We start from the raw sequence: 16841 nt of genomic DNA, 5'->3' as shown, positions 1-16841 counted from the left end.
GGACTTCCCTCCCTTGTTGGTGACGGTGCGCTGAGGCCCACCCGCAGCCGCTGACCGTGTTGGTGTTTTTTGAGTGCCCTCATATAGATGAGGAATCAGGCACTCTGCGTGTGGTTTAGATGAAACCGCTACAGTCTGCAGATGACTGAGCACGGAGGTGACTTGTGGGTAGTCAGACGCCTGTCGGTCGCAGAATTTGCTCACCCAGTGTGAGAGTCGGGGATGAGCAGTGCCTTTTACTGACTTAGGAGGTATTACAATGACAAGGATAGGTCAGAGGGGGTGGGAGGCAGGAGGCCTGGAGAGAAGAGAGTTCTGAGGAGGAAGTGGCCATGCTGTGGGTGCTGTAACAGACCCAGGGAAGCATGGAGAGCGCAGTGCGGGCCAGTGTGGAGAGGGCGCCACCAGCCTGCCTTGGCCTGCAGAGGGGCGGGGAGCACGTGCGTCGTGCAGACCTTTCCTTAGGTTTGTGCTGGGCACTGTGCTCTCAGGCCCGCAGAATTCTGCACTGTGAGCAGAGCAGGTCAGGAGGGGCATCTGGAAATGACGCGGTCTGTTCAGGAATTGTAGTAAAGCTTCTAGCTCTTAATAGTCTTCCTTCTGGGAGATGGTGGGTTTCACACTGGGTTAAGTAGCTTCATGACTGCTAGTGGTTGGAAGCTTCCAGATTAGTAGTTTAAGCCAGATAATAATGTTGATATGTCTTGAGGTGTGTATAAATAATTTGATTTGGCCAGGCATGGTGGCTCACACCTGTAATCCCAGCACTTTGGGAGGCTGAGGTGGTCGAATTATTTGAATTCGTAGTTCGAGACCAGCATGACCAACATGGTGAAACCCCATCTCTACTAAAAATATAAAAGTTAGCCAGGCATGGTGGTGCACACCTGTAATCCCAGCTAGCTGGGAGGCTGAGGCATGAGAATCGCTTGAACCTAGGAGGTTGAGGTTGCAATGAGCTGAGATCACACTGCTGCACTCTAGCCTGGGCGACAGAGCAAGACTCTGTCTCAAAAAAAAATTTTTTTTTTTTATTAAGGTTTGTTTTGTTGTGTGTGTGTGTGTGTGTGTGTGTGTCATTGTAGGCTACATGCATGTGGTAATAGACTTTAAAGGCTAAAATTGAAAATGGTAGCTTAAAACGGACATTTAGCCAATTGAAAAGTTGTAGCCCAGGGTGTAGATAGCACACCCCCCTGCTGTGCCTGCTGGATCCTGGAAGGAGGCCTTCCAGCAAGGTTTGCATCAAGGACATGTCTTGAGGGACATGGGGCCTTGGCCATCGGGGAGAGAATCAAGTTTTCTCATTTCTGACTTCTAGCTGATGCTCATAACGTTGCTTTTCTTTTCCTTGATTGGTTTACTGTCCTTTCCTCATCCTCCTCTATCTCGGCGTCCTGTATCTCACCAGCTTTTCTCTTTCTCCTCCTTCTCTTCCTTCTCCTTCCCTCCTTGCATTTGTTCAGCTTTACCACCTCATTATACACTCAGCAAAATGTGAAACCTTTCCTTTCCTGTTCCTGGTACGTGCAGCAGAAGCGTGATTATACAGCATAATGGTGAGGTAGACAGAAAGCACATCTGAGTCCTGTAATGGACTGTGTGGCATTCCCATGCTTGTCAATTACTGCAGCTCATTCCAGTGAGCAAGTGTGTCTCGTTAGCAAGGAGGCTCAGGGAATCGAGACCACGGGGCTGAGACGCTGCTTGCTGTCTCCATGGCGTGGGCAGGTAATGGTGCAGGGGGCGTTTATTAACTGGTGTGGAGGTGCCCAGTAGGGACCCTGTGCCTGAGGAAAGGGCGGAAGGCTGATGGCCTCGTGGCTGTATTCCCGGGTGCTTCTCACTGAGCAGCTCTCACTGAGCGGCTCTCACTGAGTGGGAGTGAATGGGAAGGAAAACTTTCCGATGTGATCCTTCAGCAGAACCAGGGATGATCTCCATGACGGTAGACCCAGAGGAGCATCCCGTGCCACCCACCAGGAGAAGTCCAGAGGAAGTGACACCTTCCCTGACTTGTTAGAGTGCTTCTCTTGAAGGAAAGAAACCCCCGAAAGTTCTTTGATTTCTATCGTACTGAAGATACCATCATCTTAGGCACCAATTTAGCATAAAGGGAAGATAATGTGTCAGACATTTGAATATTGTTTCACCCCTGCTTTTCCTACTGAATTTTAGAGTGCAGTCTGTTGAAATAATGGATTTTAGATCTTGTCCTTTCTTGGAAACTAAAATGCTTTTTATTACCCAGAAACTAATTTCAAGCAATAGATTGCATTTCTCCTAGTAATCTTGTGGTGAGTTTTGTTTTTCCAATGCAGATTGCCTCCAAATCTTTTGAAAACTTTTCTCACAGAAGACTTGAAAGAGTGGTACCATGAACACCTCACACTCACCACTTTGACACAAGACTTGTTTGCATTTTGCCATATTTGCTCTTTCTGTCACATTTTCGTTTGTTTTTGAATCATTTGAAAGCAAATGGCACATATCATCATTATTATTTTTTTTTTGAGACAGAGTCTCACTTTGTCACCCAGGCTAGAGTGCAGTGGTTGGATCTTGGCTCACCGAAACCTTTGCCTCCTGGGTTCATGCGATTCTCCTTGTCTCAGCCTCCCAAGTAGCTGGGATTATAGGCGCACATCACCACACCTGGCTAACTTTTTTTTTTTTTTTTTTGTATTTTTAGTAGAGACAGGGTTTTGCCATGTTGGCCAGGCTGGTCTTGAACTCCTAACCTAAAGTGATCTGCCCGTCTCAGCCTCCCAAAGTGTTGGGGTTTTAGGCGTGAGCCACCACGCCCTGCCAGTGATTTTCTTCCTGAATACTCCTGCACACATCTCCTAAGAATTAAAACATCATTCACCTGTCTAACCACAATACCAATATCACTCCTAAGAAAATTGACCATACTTCCACAATATTATCTAAATATTTTGTCTATATTGAAAATATAGCTGTTTCAATCACATCTTTTGTAGCTGTTTTTTTTTTTTTTTCAAAGAAACCAAAATGTACTCGTTAGGTTTGTTTCTTTAGTCTTTTCTACATGCAGGACTTTTTTTCTCCCCCTAAATGACACATGCTGCTTGTGGAAGGGTCCTGCTGCTTGTGCTGGAGAATGTCCCATGTAGGTTTCGCTGAGTGTTTCCTCATGGCGTCATTTCACTTGTTTTCATTCCTTGCATTTCCTGCAAACTGGAAGTTCAATCTAGAGGTTTGATTGCATCCACATTAAGTCTTTTCGGCGAGAATGCCTCATAAGTGTTGCTGATGACTTCACATTGCACTACACCAGGAAGTGATCAGTCTTTGACTTAGAATTTTTGCTCTCACTCTAAAACAGGACAGTTTTAAAAATAGGCATCTCTTTTAAGGGAGGGGCTCTCACTCTGTCACCCAGGCTAGATTTCAGTGGTGACCATCATAGCTCACTGTAACCTCTAACTCTTGGGCTCAAGCCATCTTCCCACCTCACCCTCCCAAGCAGCTGGGACTACAGGTGTGCGCCACCACGATGGCTAATTAAAAAAATGTTTGTAGAGACAGGGTCCTGCTCTGTTGCCCAGGCTGGTCTTGAACTTCTGGGGTCAAGGGATCCTCCCATCTCGGCCTCCCAAAGTGCTAGGATTGCTGGTGTGGGCCACTGGATTGGGCCGAAAATGTGATTACTCCATCTTCACACGTAACTGATTGCCTAGTTATTAAATTCTGTGTTGTGAATCTGGCTTGCTTAGGTTCCAGTGTCGAATTATCTGAGGCCGTTCTGATTTGCAGCCTTTGCTTTGTGACTCATTTGTTCTCTGAAGCCTGTGTCTTATGTGAAAGAAAGGTGTAAATACTCTTCTTTGAACTTTCAATTGAAACTGATTTGGAAATCATTTGTTGAAGTCTGGGCAACATAGCGAGACCTCGTCTCTACAAAAAATATAAAAAAATGAGCTTGGTGTGGTGGCATACACTTGTGGTCCCAGCTACTTGGGAGGCTGAGGTGGGAGGATCACCTGAGCCCAGGAGGCTGAGGCTGCAGTGAACTGTGATCACACTACTGCACTCTTGCCTAGGAGACAGAGTGAGACTTTGTCTCAAAAAAGAAAAAAATCTTTCGTCAAAGATGTAAGGCCGTAATGTGGATGGAAGTTTTAAGGGGAATGTAGTTATAAAAAGAACCAAGAGCATCTCAAGGTCCATAGACCGTCAGCATCAGCCTCTGTCCACAGAGCCAGGGCCCCCCCTTGGATGCGTCTCCTGTAAGATGAAGGGCCCCTCCTGGCATAGTGTGTGGCCTTCAGTGATCATCCTCCCTGGGAGTCCTGCTGGGCCTTCGCCCTGCCTGGAGAACCTGGCCATATTCCTGCCTCTGCTCCTGGCAGCCTGCATGGCCTGTCACTTCTTGTTTGCCTATGAGTTCTCTCTCCACACTCGAGTGAGACTTTTCCTTGCAAAGCTTTGCTCAGTGCTGTCAGACAAGGTTAGTTCTATCTTTCCTGTGAGCTCCATGGCACTCTGGGCATTTCTGGGAGGAAACTTACGTGTGTCTTTCATCCCTGGAAGGGACAGGGCACATCTTGTTCATCAGGGCACCCCTGGGACCCGGCCTGTCTCTGATGCCATAAGCATAATGAAGACGTTCAGAATCTCTGTCTCCTGAGACTTCTTTCCTTCTGCTTATATTTAATATGTAATAACATTCATATATGGACACTTTCAAGAAGAACTAACATGGACACAGGTGCTCCCCTGTGGTTGGATGAAGTGGTGTTGAGACTCGGCTGGGCACATGTTCTGGATAAGCGTCTGTGGAGCATAGTGAAGCGTCCATCCCAGCGTCATCTCTGCACCCAGGTGTGGCTGTGCTGAGTGGATTCCTGTCGTAGCTCGGGTGAACACTGACTTTCTTCCTGGTGTTGGTGGAAGGCCTCCCCAGAGACACTGCTGCTCGCCACTGGGGTCTTTCATTGTCCTCTCCCTTCCTGACAAAGAAGAGGCTGGACACTGTTCATGTCAGCAAGGACCCTAGGTGCTGGGGACTCAAAGACAAGCCAGGCCTGGAAGACCCACCCAGAGCCAGGGGGAGCCCACCCCCAGTACATACTCACCAAGCCGCATGCTACAGTCGGGGGTCCCAGAGGCGTGCCCAGGCCGGCCTGTGGGCACAGTGAAGTGGCCCCCCCTTCCTCACCTTTCAGAGGCCTCACCTGGTCTCATGCTTGAAATGTTCCCTGAAAAATATCATTTTTGAAATTTATTTTCTAAAGAAAAAACCAATCCAAATATTGTGTTTTTGAAAGGCTCTGCTTGAATTTTTGTTAACAATTACTATATCAAGAAAAGATTTCTTTTTTTTTTTTTTTTGAGACGGAGTTTCGCTCTTGTTACCCAGGCGGGAGTGCAATGGTGCGATCTCTGTCTCTGCTCACCGTAACCTCTGCCTCCTGGGTTCAGGCAATTCTTCTGCCTCAGCGTCCTGAGTAGCTGGGATTACAGGCACGCGCCACCATGTCCAGCTAATTTTTTGTGTTTTTAGTAGAGACGGGGTTTCACCATGTTGACCAGGATGGTCTCGATCTCTTGACCTCGTGATCCACCCGCCTCGGCCTCCCAAAGTGCTGGGATTACAGGCATGAGCCACCGTGCCCAGCTTCAAAAAAAGATTTCTGATTTAGGTGGCTCCTTCAGAACATTTGATTCCTGTGCTGGCTGTCTGCATTGCCTTTGCAGGCCTGTGTTTATAGGTGAGGTTTGACTTTGTTCAGATGGAGCTCTGTGGTGTTAAATGTGGTCTTCCTTCATTTTGTGTTACATGTTTTTCAACACTTTGTGAGATCAGACCAGATAGGGAATGTTAAAGAGAAAAAATATTTTGGGCAATCAGAATTGCAAGAATGTCAAGAAGAAATATGTGTAGTGAATAGCAGGCTGTAGAAACCATCTCACTGCTCAGATCTTAAAATTTGTAGCTCAGAGAGGCTTTGAAGCACCTGGGAAGGATGCATGTGCCGTTCTGCGTTTTGTAAAATTCGGGGCCGTGGGCTCGACTGTGGAGCTCAGTTTGCTGTCGGCTGGTTTAGCCGTTGATAATCCCCGAGGATGCTTGCATGTGCCGTCACCTTCATCACCAGGACCCAGAGGAAACTGCGGTGTTGATCTTTCTTATTTCATGTTGATAATTTCTTACACCTTTGGCCTTGTCCTGCGGTAATTCCTCATTTAGAATTCCTTCGAATAAATGGGTAATGGGGAGAGTTCTGATATTACTAAGGTGAGGTTTGCTAAGCCATCATTCTTATGTAGATGGCAGAAAAAGCCATTCAGAGAAAACCTCTGAGTCTGTTCCAGCTAGGTTAAGCAGAGAGGGGATTTGTCCAGGATCTCCAGGAGGACCCAAGAGCCGGCCCCTGAAGTTATGGTAGACCTCAAGGGGGCTTCTGTTGCTGCTGAGCAACTGAGACCCTGGAGGAGTTCTAGAAGACCTGCCCCTGCCTCCTGAAGAGCCAGCTGCCTCTGCCACACACACAGCTCACAGTGTTCACCTCCCTGTGGACGAGGGCCTCGAGTCTCAGGGTCTGAATCTGTTCCTGCAGGTGCATGTGATCGTAGGAACCCAGGTCACGTGCTGGCCCCTTAGCTGCAGGAGTCAGGACACAGTTCCTTTTTTCCTCACCATAGTGCGGTAGGACCCATAGCATAGGAAATTGTCAAGATGTACGGAAGGTGTTAACAAGATTATGGGGAACTCCAGACGGCAGATGTCTGCTGTGGTTCCCCATGGGGCATCTTAATGGATGGCTTATTACTAGGTTTTCAGCTGTGCAAGACTTTTGATTTACCTGTGCCTCTCATCTCTCATCCCCACTTAGCAGCACATGCTGTCACTGATTCTCTTTGAAATAGAGGTTTCTCTCTTCCTTGTCCCCTTCCACCCTTGCCATACCTAGCTCAGGCTTTCTTATTTTACCACGACAGCTTCCTGGCTAATTTCCCTTCCTCCCTTCCTTTTCTTCCCAAGTAACTATTAGCCCTTGTCATTAATGTTAGATGTCACCTTCCTGAAAATAGCCATTTAGCCGGGTTTATGCTGTGGTAGCTGCAGCGGGGCCCAGAGACCTTTCTTCCAGGCCTCTGTTATTGGAATCCACCTCCCGTGTCTATTTGCAGCTATGGGGCCTTTGGAACGGCTTCATGAGCTGCGTTGGCCCAAGCAGAAGGCTGGTACAGAAGCAGAACAAAGCTCTGAGCATTCTGAGACTCTTCTGTTGACAAACGCCATGGGCTTATATCTTCAGCCTGCTTGGAGCCCTGCATATTTTTACTTGCCTGGGGTTGATTTGATGAACTTGTACCATGGGTAACATATTGCTGGATAATGAAGAGTGGAAGGAAAATTAGCCCTGAATCAGAATGACTCAGTCCCATGATAATGTGGCTAATTTTAATTTGCATCAGGAATAGTGAAGCTGTGGTCCAGTGTGTTATCAAATCTCTAAACAGCCTTGAAATCAATCCATTTATTGAAATTTGAAAATCTTTTTTTTTTTTTTTTTTTGAGATGGAATCTCTGATACCCAGGCTGGAGTGCATTGGTGCGATCTCGGCCCACTGCAACCTCTACCTCCTGGGTTCAAGCAATTTTTCTGCCTCAGCCTCCCAAGTAGCTGGGACTATAGGAGTGTGCCACCACGCCCAGCTAGCTTTTGTATTTTTAGTAGAGGTAGGATTTCACATTGGCCAGGTTGGTCTCGAACTCCTGACCTTGTGATCCACCTGCCTCGGCCTGCCAAAGTGCTGGGACTACAAGTGTGAGCCACTGTGCTCAGCCTGAAATTTGAAAATCTTGTTCCATGAAAGAAATTTTAGAAAATTAGCCAGGTGTGGTGGCACATGCCTATAGTCTAAGCTGCTCGGGAGGCTGAGATGGGAGGATTGCTTGAGCGTGATTGAAGCAATAGGCTTCACTTTGTGTCTTGAACTGGGAAGGAGTGGAGAAAAAAATATATTAGAGCCCTTTGCTATGCTTACTTTACGAAGACCAATTATTTATTGATTATTAAGGAGCAGAGTTCCCAGGAGTAAGTGAAATATGGCTCCACCTCTAAGCGTACCTGATACTGCCGGCACCACATTCCTGACGCCAGCCCAGCTCGCTCGTTACCTTGGATACTCGCCCAAGCTTCAGCCGACCGAACAAGTTACTTTGTATATCCTCAGGGTATAAAAACAGTTGTATAGACATACATGCACAATCATGGAAAACGTCCTTGACTATTGTGGTAAGGTCATTTTCATCCGCACTTCCCCCGCCCGCCGTGCGTATAGAAATAACATGTTTATGGGAGAATGCTGGAAAGTGCATACACAGAAGGGCCAGGTACAAAGAAGAAAAGGAGAATCCTCCCCGCCCCCTGCAGAGGTCAGAGCCACTTGCAGCAGCTTGTGTTTTCATTTGGTGACCTTCCCTTTGGAATCACAATTGTGGGTACAGTTTTGTACCCCTCTTTTCAGTTTTGTTTGAACTTGTCCTGTGCCATTTAAATGCTTTGAGCACATATTTTTAAACAGCTCTACTGAGACATAATTCACATACCCCAGAGTTTACCCATTTACCAACAGAGTTCACAAGCAGTTGTGCAGCCTGGAAGTATGTGTTTGTAAAGCACATACAATATTCAGTCATGTAACACTGTTTCATATACGCCGTTTAATTATGCCCTTCCACTCGGAACTTCAGGCTTCTATAGAATAAATTTTATTATAGTTAGATTTTATGCTACTGAATTACTTGGAATTAATTTGTAAGTGTATATATCTTCATATTTTCTCTCTGTGACAAAGTATTTTTATTTTCACTTTTTAGGTAAGGAGACTGAAGAGTTAATTCAATTTTTTCTTTTTTTGTTAATTTCACCCTATAAGGTGTTTCAGGAAGAGGCAAAGAAGCGGTTCCTAGCTGCTCGCTCAGTCCTTGGTGGGTGACTGGCTGTGCAAGCTGGGCCTCAAGGTAGAGGCAGTCAGTTCATTTAGAGACACCTGGGTTCGCAGACTCGCACCAGGGTTGACTGTTCTTGGAATAACCACAAAAGGATTCAGTATAGAATTCCTTAGGAAGGGAGCTTTTTAAGTTTGTTTAAAACAGTTACAACTTTCTTGTTTGTTTGTTTGTTTTTGAAGACAGGGTCTTGCTCTGTTGCCCAGGCTGGAGTGCAGTGGCGTGATCTCAGCTCACCGTAACCTCCACTTCCCAAGTTCAAGCAATTCTCCCAAAAATTATTTATTTATTTTTATTTTTAGTAGAGATGGGGTTTTACCACGTTGGCCAGGCTGGTCTTGATCTCCTGACCTCAGGTGATCCCCCGCCTCGGCCTCCCAAAGTGCTGGGATTACAGACGTGAGCCACCACGCCTGGCCAAAACAGTTAGAATTTCTATAATAAACCTTTTTCCCCCAGAATAAAACTAGCACCTTTAAAGTGAGCTCTAACGATTCCTTTTATGAAACTTATTTTGTATGCAGTTCTTATTTTGCCTTTCAGAAATCTAAATTTCCCAAGGGTCTGTAATGTTGGAACTAAACTCACACCATGTCTCTTGTGCAGTTTGTGTGGCACAGGAAGGGGTGAGCGAAGTGAGGACGGCAGCACTCGTGTGTGCGAAGGTCACCGTGGGTGAGGCCTCCTCATCACTGAGGCCGAAATTTTCCTCTCCTCGTTTCCTTTTGATCAGGATGTTCTACAGGGGTGGAGGCAGATTTTAAAAGCAGTGAAACATAGACAGAATCTGGCCTAAAAAAAGACTAGTACTTAAACCTAAATGAGGCTTCTGGCTCAAGGTAACAGACTGAGCTCCTAGATTCAAGCACCTCTCCCCTCATTCCCCATTCGCATTGAAATGAACAAAGGAATATAAAAATAGGGAATCTCCCAGGCTGACACAGTTGCTGCTGGTGGTAATGATCTTGTTTTGGACTGCAGGTTTTGTTTGCAGAAATTCAGCTGGGTGTGCTTCCTGCGGGCTAGGTGCTCACTTCGTAGCAGTGCTTGGGATAAAGTGAGGGGGCAAACTGGTGTTTCCTTCTCCCGAACAACTTGGTTACCTGCCTCCCCTTCGCTGCGAGGTGTATCTGCTCTCTTTGCTGTGTGTTCTAGTTTCTGACTTTCTTTATAAATTATGCATTTGTGTAGCTTCGGCTTTGCTCTGAGTTTCTGCTTGATGCTGTGAATCCTAATGAGTGCTCTCGGGAATTGGGTGGCTCTGCCTTCAGACAAACCAGGGGATGGTGAATGCTGGGACCCGTGTGGCCAGCCCAGGGGATGGTGAATGCTGGAACCCGTGTGGCCAGCCCAGGGGATGGTGAATGCTGGGACCCGTGTGGCCAGCCCAGGGGATGGTGAATGCTGGGACCCGTGTGGCCAGCCCCAGTCTTGCTTTTGTTTACTTTCCACAGCTCTCAGTTGTTGATGTTGGGAGGATAAGTGTGAGCCACACTCTCACTGTGGGGAACAGAAGGCAGTGATTGGGCGGCTGACCACATTTAATTTCTGCATTCTGCACAGTGACCTAGGTGTCACTACGCGTCAGCCTGTGAATTTATAGTCAAGCTTGTTTGTGCCACCTGATCACCAGTATCTTTTTAAATATATATGATTTTATCCAATCAGTTGAGAAGGAAGACTTCATTAAGAAAATCCCTTGTGATTTGAATTCATTGGAAGGTGACAGGCATTAGTACATTTTTCACCTGTGAGGTGACATGCTCTGCACATCCAGGCCTTCAAGCGGAGGTCCTCTGCTCTACAGGCCCAGTGTGCAATTCTGAAATCCAGAAGCTCTGAACGCTGGATTATTTCCGCAGATCATTTGGTGGCAAAGCTTGGCCTGAGCTGGGGTGAGCTGGACGCTCTATTGATTCCACGGAGACTGGAAGTATTAATGCTGTGAGTGCTGGGTGCCGCTCCAAACCCTCCTGGGTGTGTTACGTGAGAGAGGGCAGAGCGATCACATTATCCTTTCACCAAACTGAACACTTCTGAATTTCAAAACCAAACTGGCACCAAAGGATCAAGAAAACTGCCCAGGCTGTTATAATAGCATCAGGACCCCCTGCTTGACAGCCCCCAGCCTCTCCCACCTGGAATCCAGGGTGCTGTGGAGACCTTTGAGCTGGGGCACAGAATCCTTAGGCGTGTGCTCCAGCCTAAGGGGTTCCTCCAGGATGGCTGGGAAGACCAGTCATGAGGCAGAACTATAGAATCTGAAAAATCCTTAGCACCTAAGAGGTCGTCTGTCTCCACCCCCTCACTTTAAGGATGAGGAAATTGTTCAGGAGGGATCGAAATTAACCGACCCGTCCAAGGCCGCTTGTTGTTAGTGAGCAACTTTATACTTTTTCAAGACGATATTCTTTTCAAATTCAAAATTAACCTATGGGGATGTAACCACGTCATCTTAAATTATATTGCATTGGAGGAAAATGTTTTAAAGTCAAAAAACTTATTTTATGTAATATTATGCTGTTTTGGCACATTAAATTTGATAGCCCTTACATTTTAAAAATCCTGTAACTGTGTTATTAAAAAACATTAATCAAGAATTTTTGGAATGAAGTTGCCATAGAAATGAAGATAAAATGCCAAAAAGATATTGTAGCTATAGCTAAGAATTTAAAAACTTACTAAATTTGAGGCTGGGCATGGTGGCTCACACCTATAATCCCAGCACTTTGGGAGGCCGAGGCTGGCAGATCACCTGAGGTCAGGTGTTCGAGACCAGCCTGGCCAACATGGCAAAACCCCGCCTGGACTAAAAATACAAAAAGTTAGCTGGGCACAGTGGTGTGCACCCATAATCCCAGCTACTTGGGAGGCTGAGGCAGGAGAATCACTAGAACCCAGGAGGTGGAGGTTGCAGAGAGCCGAGATCGCGTCACTGCGCTCCGCATGGCAACAGAGCGAGAGTCCATCTCAAAAAACAAAACAAAAACCTTACCAGATTTGAAATTAGGCTCACAGTGTTAACATTTGCAGAGGAGCAAGGCGTATTTTTTTTTTTTGCTTAAGGATATGTGTTTGTACTGTCTTTTGCTCAGTTTTGGAGTTAAATTGGTAGCTAGATATTAGAACAAACACATTTCTAGTTCATGTGTTAATGTATTCTCGAGGTGTCTTTCTTGTTTAAAAGTATAATGCAGGATGTAGGGTTAGGTGTGTATTGTATAAACAAGGATGAATCAAAATAATTTCCTTTTTGTCTTCATTCTTGTCTTTATATAGTTTAGCTAATTTCACACCTTCCAGCCGAGGGCCATGCCTTCCTATTGCTGGCCTGTGAAGAAGTCAAAGAGAAACAGTCTCTCTAAGTAGCATTTGGTGAGTCAGGAAGACCATACTTACTGACAGGCACGGTAAAGTGAGGCCTCTAGCTATCCCATGGGACTAAAGAATGATTCTTGGGCTTCTGTTAGTACTCTTGTGTAAGGGACTCAGATCTTCAGAGATATTTTTTACTATTAACTAGAACTATTTGTTTTACTGAGAATGTTAAATTCTAAAAATTTAATTAGCTGCATTTGTAGAGGTGGAGGGAATATGACTTGTCTAGAACGATAGCCGAGGTAACAGAAATAGGAATAAAGTCAGAGGTGTTGGGAATGGCACATCCCTGCCCTGTGTCAGCCTCCACCGCCTCCCCAGCTCCCCTAGCCCCGAGAGGCAGAGGAGAAAGCAGACCCAGCAGCTGCAGAGCCTCTTCGCCTGGGGAGCTTGCCCAAGTCCTGGCTGCCACACTTGCCGGCTCCTGGACTCGCCCCACCTTACTCCCTGGATGCCTCACCTAGTGGAACGCCGCCGCCGAGTTAATGGCCCTTTGGTGAAGGATGAAGTAGACCGTGCGCTTATACTGCACAGCTCAGGGAACAAGCACGTTAGCAAAGGGAGGTCAGCATTGATCAGAAGTGTGGGGACTGAGCCCCAAACCTGGCTGTGAGTTTCTGGGGGGACAAGAAAGAACACGGTCATGTGGGGAGCTACTGAGCATACATCAGCCCAGAAAAGCAGCTCCCCCCACCTTTTCCTGGGGCGCACAGAGCATGTGGATAAACAGGAGAAAGCACTGCCAGACAAGCCCCAGGGCAGCGGCTGTGGCACTTGGCCACGGGAGGAGCAGGTGGGTGTCTCAGAGTCGGCCTGTTAATGCTGTTTCTTCCACTGGATTTTGAATATTCCCTAAACTGACTCAGTTTAGGGAATATTCTCTTGGCAGATTAGGGACCAGATGAGAAGCCAGTTGGGAGCCAGTTAAGCTGTGGGGAAGCACAGGTCTGTTTTGAAAATTAGAGAACCTGATCGTAGAGACTGTTTTCTCATTGGGAGGCTTCCCTTCCCACAGAGGGACCCTGCAGATGACCGTTGACAAAGCCAGCCTTTTTCTTTAGGCAGCAACTTGGAACCTGCTCCAGGGTTTGAATCAATTCCTCGCCATATTACAGAGCATGAAAGACACACCCTTGATCTAAAACTGTTGTGAGGCAGGTATTAACAGTTGTTCACCACGGCCACAGGAAGACCACGTGCAGTGGTGCCACTCGGCTCACTGCAACCTCCACCTCCTGGGTTCAAGTGATTCTCCTGTCTCAGCCTCCTGAGTACGCCACCACACCTGGCTAATTTTTGTATTTTTAGTGGAGGCGAGGTTTCACCACGTTGGCCAGGCTGGTCTTGAACTCCTGACCTCAGGTGAGCTGCCTGCCTCGGCCTCCCAAAGTGCTGGGATTACAGGGGTGAGCCACTGTGCCCAGCCTATCTTTTCTTTATGCTAGGAACATTAGAATTATTTTCCTGTAGGTATTTTAAGGATTATTCATTGATTTATTTATAGAGATGGGGTCTTGCTATGTGCTGCCCAGGCTGGAGTGCAGTGGCTGTTGATAGGCACAGTCATTGCACACCGTAGCCTCAAACTCCTGGGTTCAAGTGATGCTCCCGCCTCAGCCTCCTGAGTAGCTGGGATCACAGGTGTGCACCACCACACTCAGCTCTCTTCCAGCTGCTTGAAATGTACCATCAATTAAGCTAATGTTAATTGTAGTCACTCTACTGTTCTGTGGAACACCGGGTCTTAGGAATAATCTCAATAAGAAATGTACAGGAATTATTCGTGAAGAAGACAATAAAAATGTTACTGAGAACAGTTAAAAGAGCATTTGAATAAATGGAGAAGCATACTATGTTCTGTATAGAAAAATAGAGTATTATGAGGATGTTATTTCTTAAGTTCAAATTAAACTTCATTGCAATTTAGTTCAGTGCAATTTTAATAAAAATCCCAATGGGATTAAAAGATTGAAGAACTGATAATTTGAAAAAAAAAAGTGAATATAAATAGCTAAATAATTTTTTTTTTTAATTTGAGGGCAAAAAATGACCCTTCCAAATATTATGAAGTATAAAGATGCACTATTTAAATTAATGTAGTACTAGTGGAAGCATTGGCTGATAGGTCAGTGGGATGAATTTGATTACCCAGAAATAGAATTTTTCTCTCTGAGAATTTATATCTGTGCACACCTGTGAGTTTGGGGCAGCTTATTTAATAGGGATTGGCACAATATGAGGAAAAAATTAATCCTCATTTTGTATCATATACCAGAATAACATCCAGATGGCTTAAAGGGTAATGTAAAGCAGAAACTCTGTAGCAAACTGCATGTCTCCACCCGTTCAGCAGGCACTTAGCAGCTGCTCAGGGCCAGGTTCTTGCTCAAAGGAGTGGCCTCGAGTCTCTGGCCCAGTAAGGAATGTCCGTGGGCTGGAGCTCTGCCGGAGGAAAGGATAGGTGTGATCGCAGCGTTCTCCAGCTGGCTCCACCCGATGGGGAGTGTAGAAGGTGTGTTGAGGGGTGTTCAGAGAAGGCCTCCCCAAGAAATTGATCTTTAAACTGAGATCCAAGGAGAGAGTCAGAGCCGGCCGGGCGACCTGGCGGAGGGGAGCTCCCAGCAGAGGGAGCTATGGATTTGAGGGCCAAGAGGTCAGTGTGGCCAGGCTGCAGTGTAAGTTCAAGTAATGAGTAGATGGTCCACGGGGGGTGAACAGTGCCGGCAGTGAATGCACGCGAGGAGAATCAGGCAGCCTCGCTGATGCGAATGCATGTAAACTCAATCAGTACGACAGCTTTTCTCATTAAATGATTCATGATTTTAAATCACAAGGATTTTATATCTGGTGGGAGTATACACTTGTGTAGTTTTTTTTTTTTTTTTTTTGCAAAGGAATTTGTCAGAATGTATTGAGTGTGTTAGAATGTTTATATCTTTTGATCAAATAATTCCATTTCTGGAGATTTATCATAAGGAAGCCTGAGCATAGCCCTTACTCGAAACCCTGCCTTCAAAGAAGGGCGTTACTTCTGCACCAGGGCTGGGGTGGCCAGGTGTCAGTTGGAGGACTGGCTGGAGGGCAGGTGGCTGGGGAAGGGGCTCAGTGTTCTCGGGGACATTTTAAAAGCTGGAAAAATGCATACATGAGTTCCATGTTGAAATATATATTTTTTTCATTTGTGTTTTCAGATGAAGACAGTCAGTGTTGCCTTAGTTTTGTGCCTGAACGTTGGTGTGGACCCTCCCGATGTGGTGAAGACCACGCCCTGTGCACGCTTGGAATGCTGGATCGGTGAGTACCTCCCTCACCCCCTGCGGCAAAGGCCCTCCGTGGCCGGCTCTGGGCTGGGCAGGGCTCGCCGAGCCTGTGGTCTGATCCAGGGCCCGTCTCCGGCTGTGCGGATCTGAGGATGCTTTTTCTTTTTGGAGTCACATCGCCTTTAAGTAATTTCAGATCATTCACCTGTGATTTGTAGTGGAGTAAGTCTTTCAAGGGAAATTAATTAAATAATGATTATTGGGTTATCTAATTTTCTACTTTAAATTTGTTCTGTCTGGCACATAGCATCTATGTACACTTGAAAAAAGTGGAATGACGGATACCTGCATGGAAATACGGAAAAGGCAAATCATTTCCAGCAAAGCGTCACATAATAGATGGTGGCCTGTAATAATAATGGCCAGCATTTGCCCAGTGCTTATAGTGTGCCAGGTACCATTGCCAGCACTGTACATTTTATCAGCTCTAACCCTCACAACAGCCCCGTGTGGCGGGTTTTATTGTTAATCTCCGTTTGAGAGCTGAGGAAAAGGGACGCAGAGATGAGAAAGTTGCCCATGGTTGTCCTATAAATAGCAGAGCTGGGATTTGAACCTATGCAGTTCAAGTCCAGAGACTTTTTTTTTTTTAACGTGGTGAAAACATACACAACACAAAATACCATTCTAGGAATTATTAAGTGTACAATTCAATGACATTAAATAATTCATCATGCTGTGCAGCCATCCTCACTGTCCACCTCCAGAACATTTCACCATCCCAAACGGAAACTCTGTCTCCATCACACAACTCCTCATTGCTGCCTTCCCCAGCCCCTGGGAACCACCATTCCACTCTATGAATTTGTCCATTCTAGGGCCCTCATGTAAGGAGGCTGATGCAATATTTGTCCTTTTGTTTCTGGCTTCTTTCACTTCGCATGATGCCTCCAGAGTTCACATTGTAGCATGTGTCAGAATTTCATTCCTTTTTGAGACTGAATTTTATTTCGTTGTATAGATACACCACACTCAGTTATCCATTCATCTGTTGATGGACATTTAGGGTGTTTTTGCCTCTTGGCCACTATGAATAATGTTGCTATGACAACATGAGTATACAAATATCCATTTGAGTCTCTACTTTTCATTCTTTTGGATATAGACCTAGAAGTGGAGTTGCTTGATCACACAGCAATTCTGCATTTACCTTT

At 46.0% G+C, this 16841-nt stretch overlaps 1 protein-coding gene across 2 annotated transcripts in view; it reads left to right on the top strand.

Annotated features, from left to right (window-relative positions):
* Window positions 1-16841, top strand: part of RPTOR (regulatory associated protein of MTOR complex 1) — a 427638-nt gene that overhangs the window by 68413 nt on the left and 342384 nt on the right. For both annotated transcript variants that reach the window (XM_064369298.1, XM_064369297.1), the window contains exon 2: window positions 15559-15661. In XM_064369298.1, coding sequence (XP_064225368.1) covers window positions 15559-15661 — 103 coding nt within the window. The remainder of the gene's footprint in view (window positions 1-15558; window positions 15662-16841) is intronic.

This window comes from Aotus nancymaae, unplaced genomic scaffold (genome assembly GCF_030222135.1).
Source record: "Aotus nancymaae isolate 86718 unplaced genomic scaffold, 86718_ANA_hifiasm-v0.15.2.pri h1tg000089l, whole genome shotgun sequence".
In the NCBI taxonomy this organism is placed as follows: Eukaryota; Metazoa; Chordata; class Mammalia; order Primates; family Aotidae; genus Aotus; species Aotus nancymaae.
The sequence above is the reverse complement of the archived record's forward strand: the minus strand, read 5'-3'. Positions and strand labels throughout refer to the sequence as shown.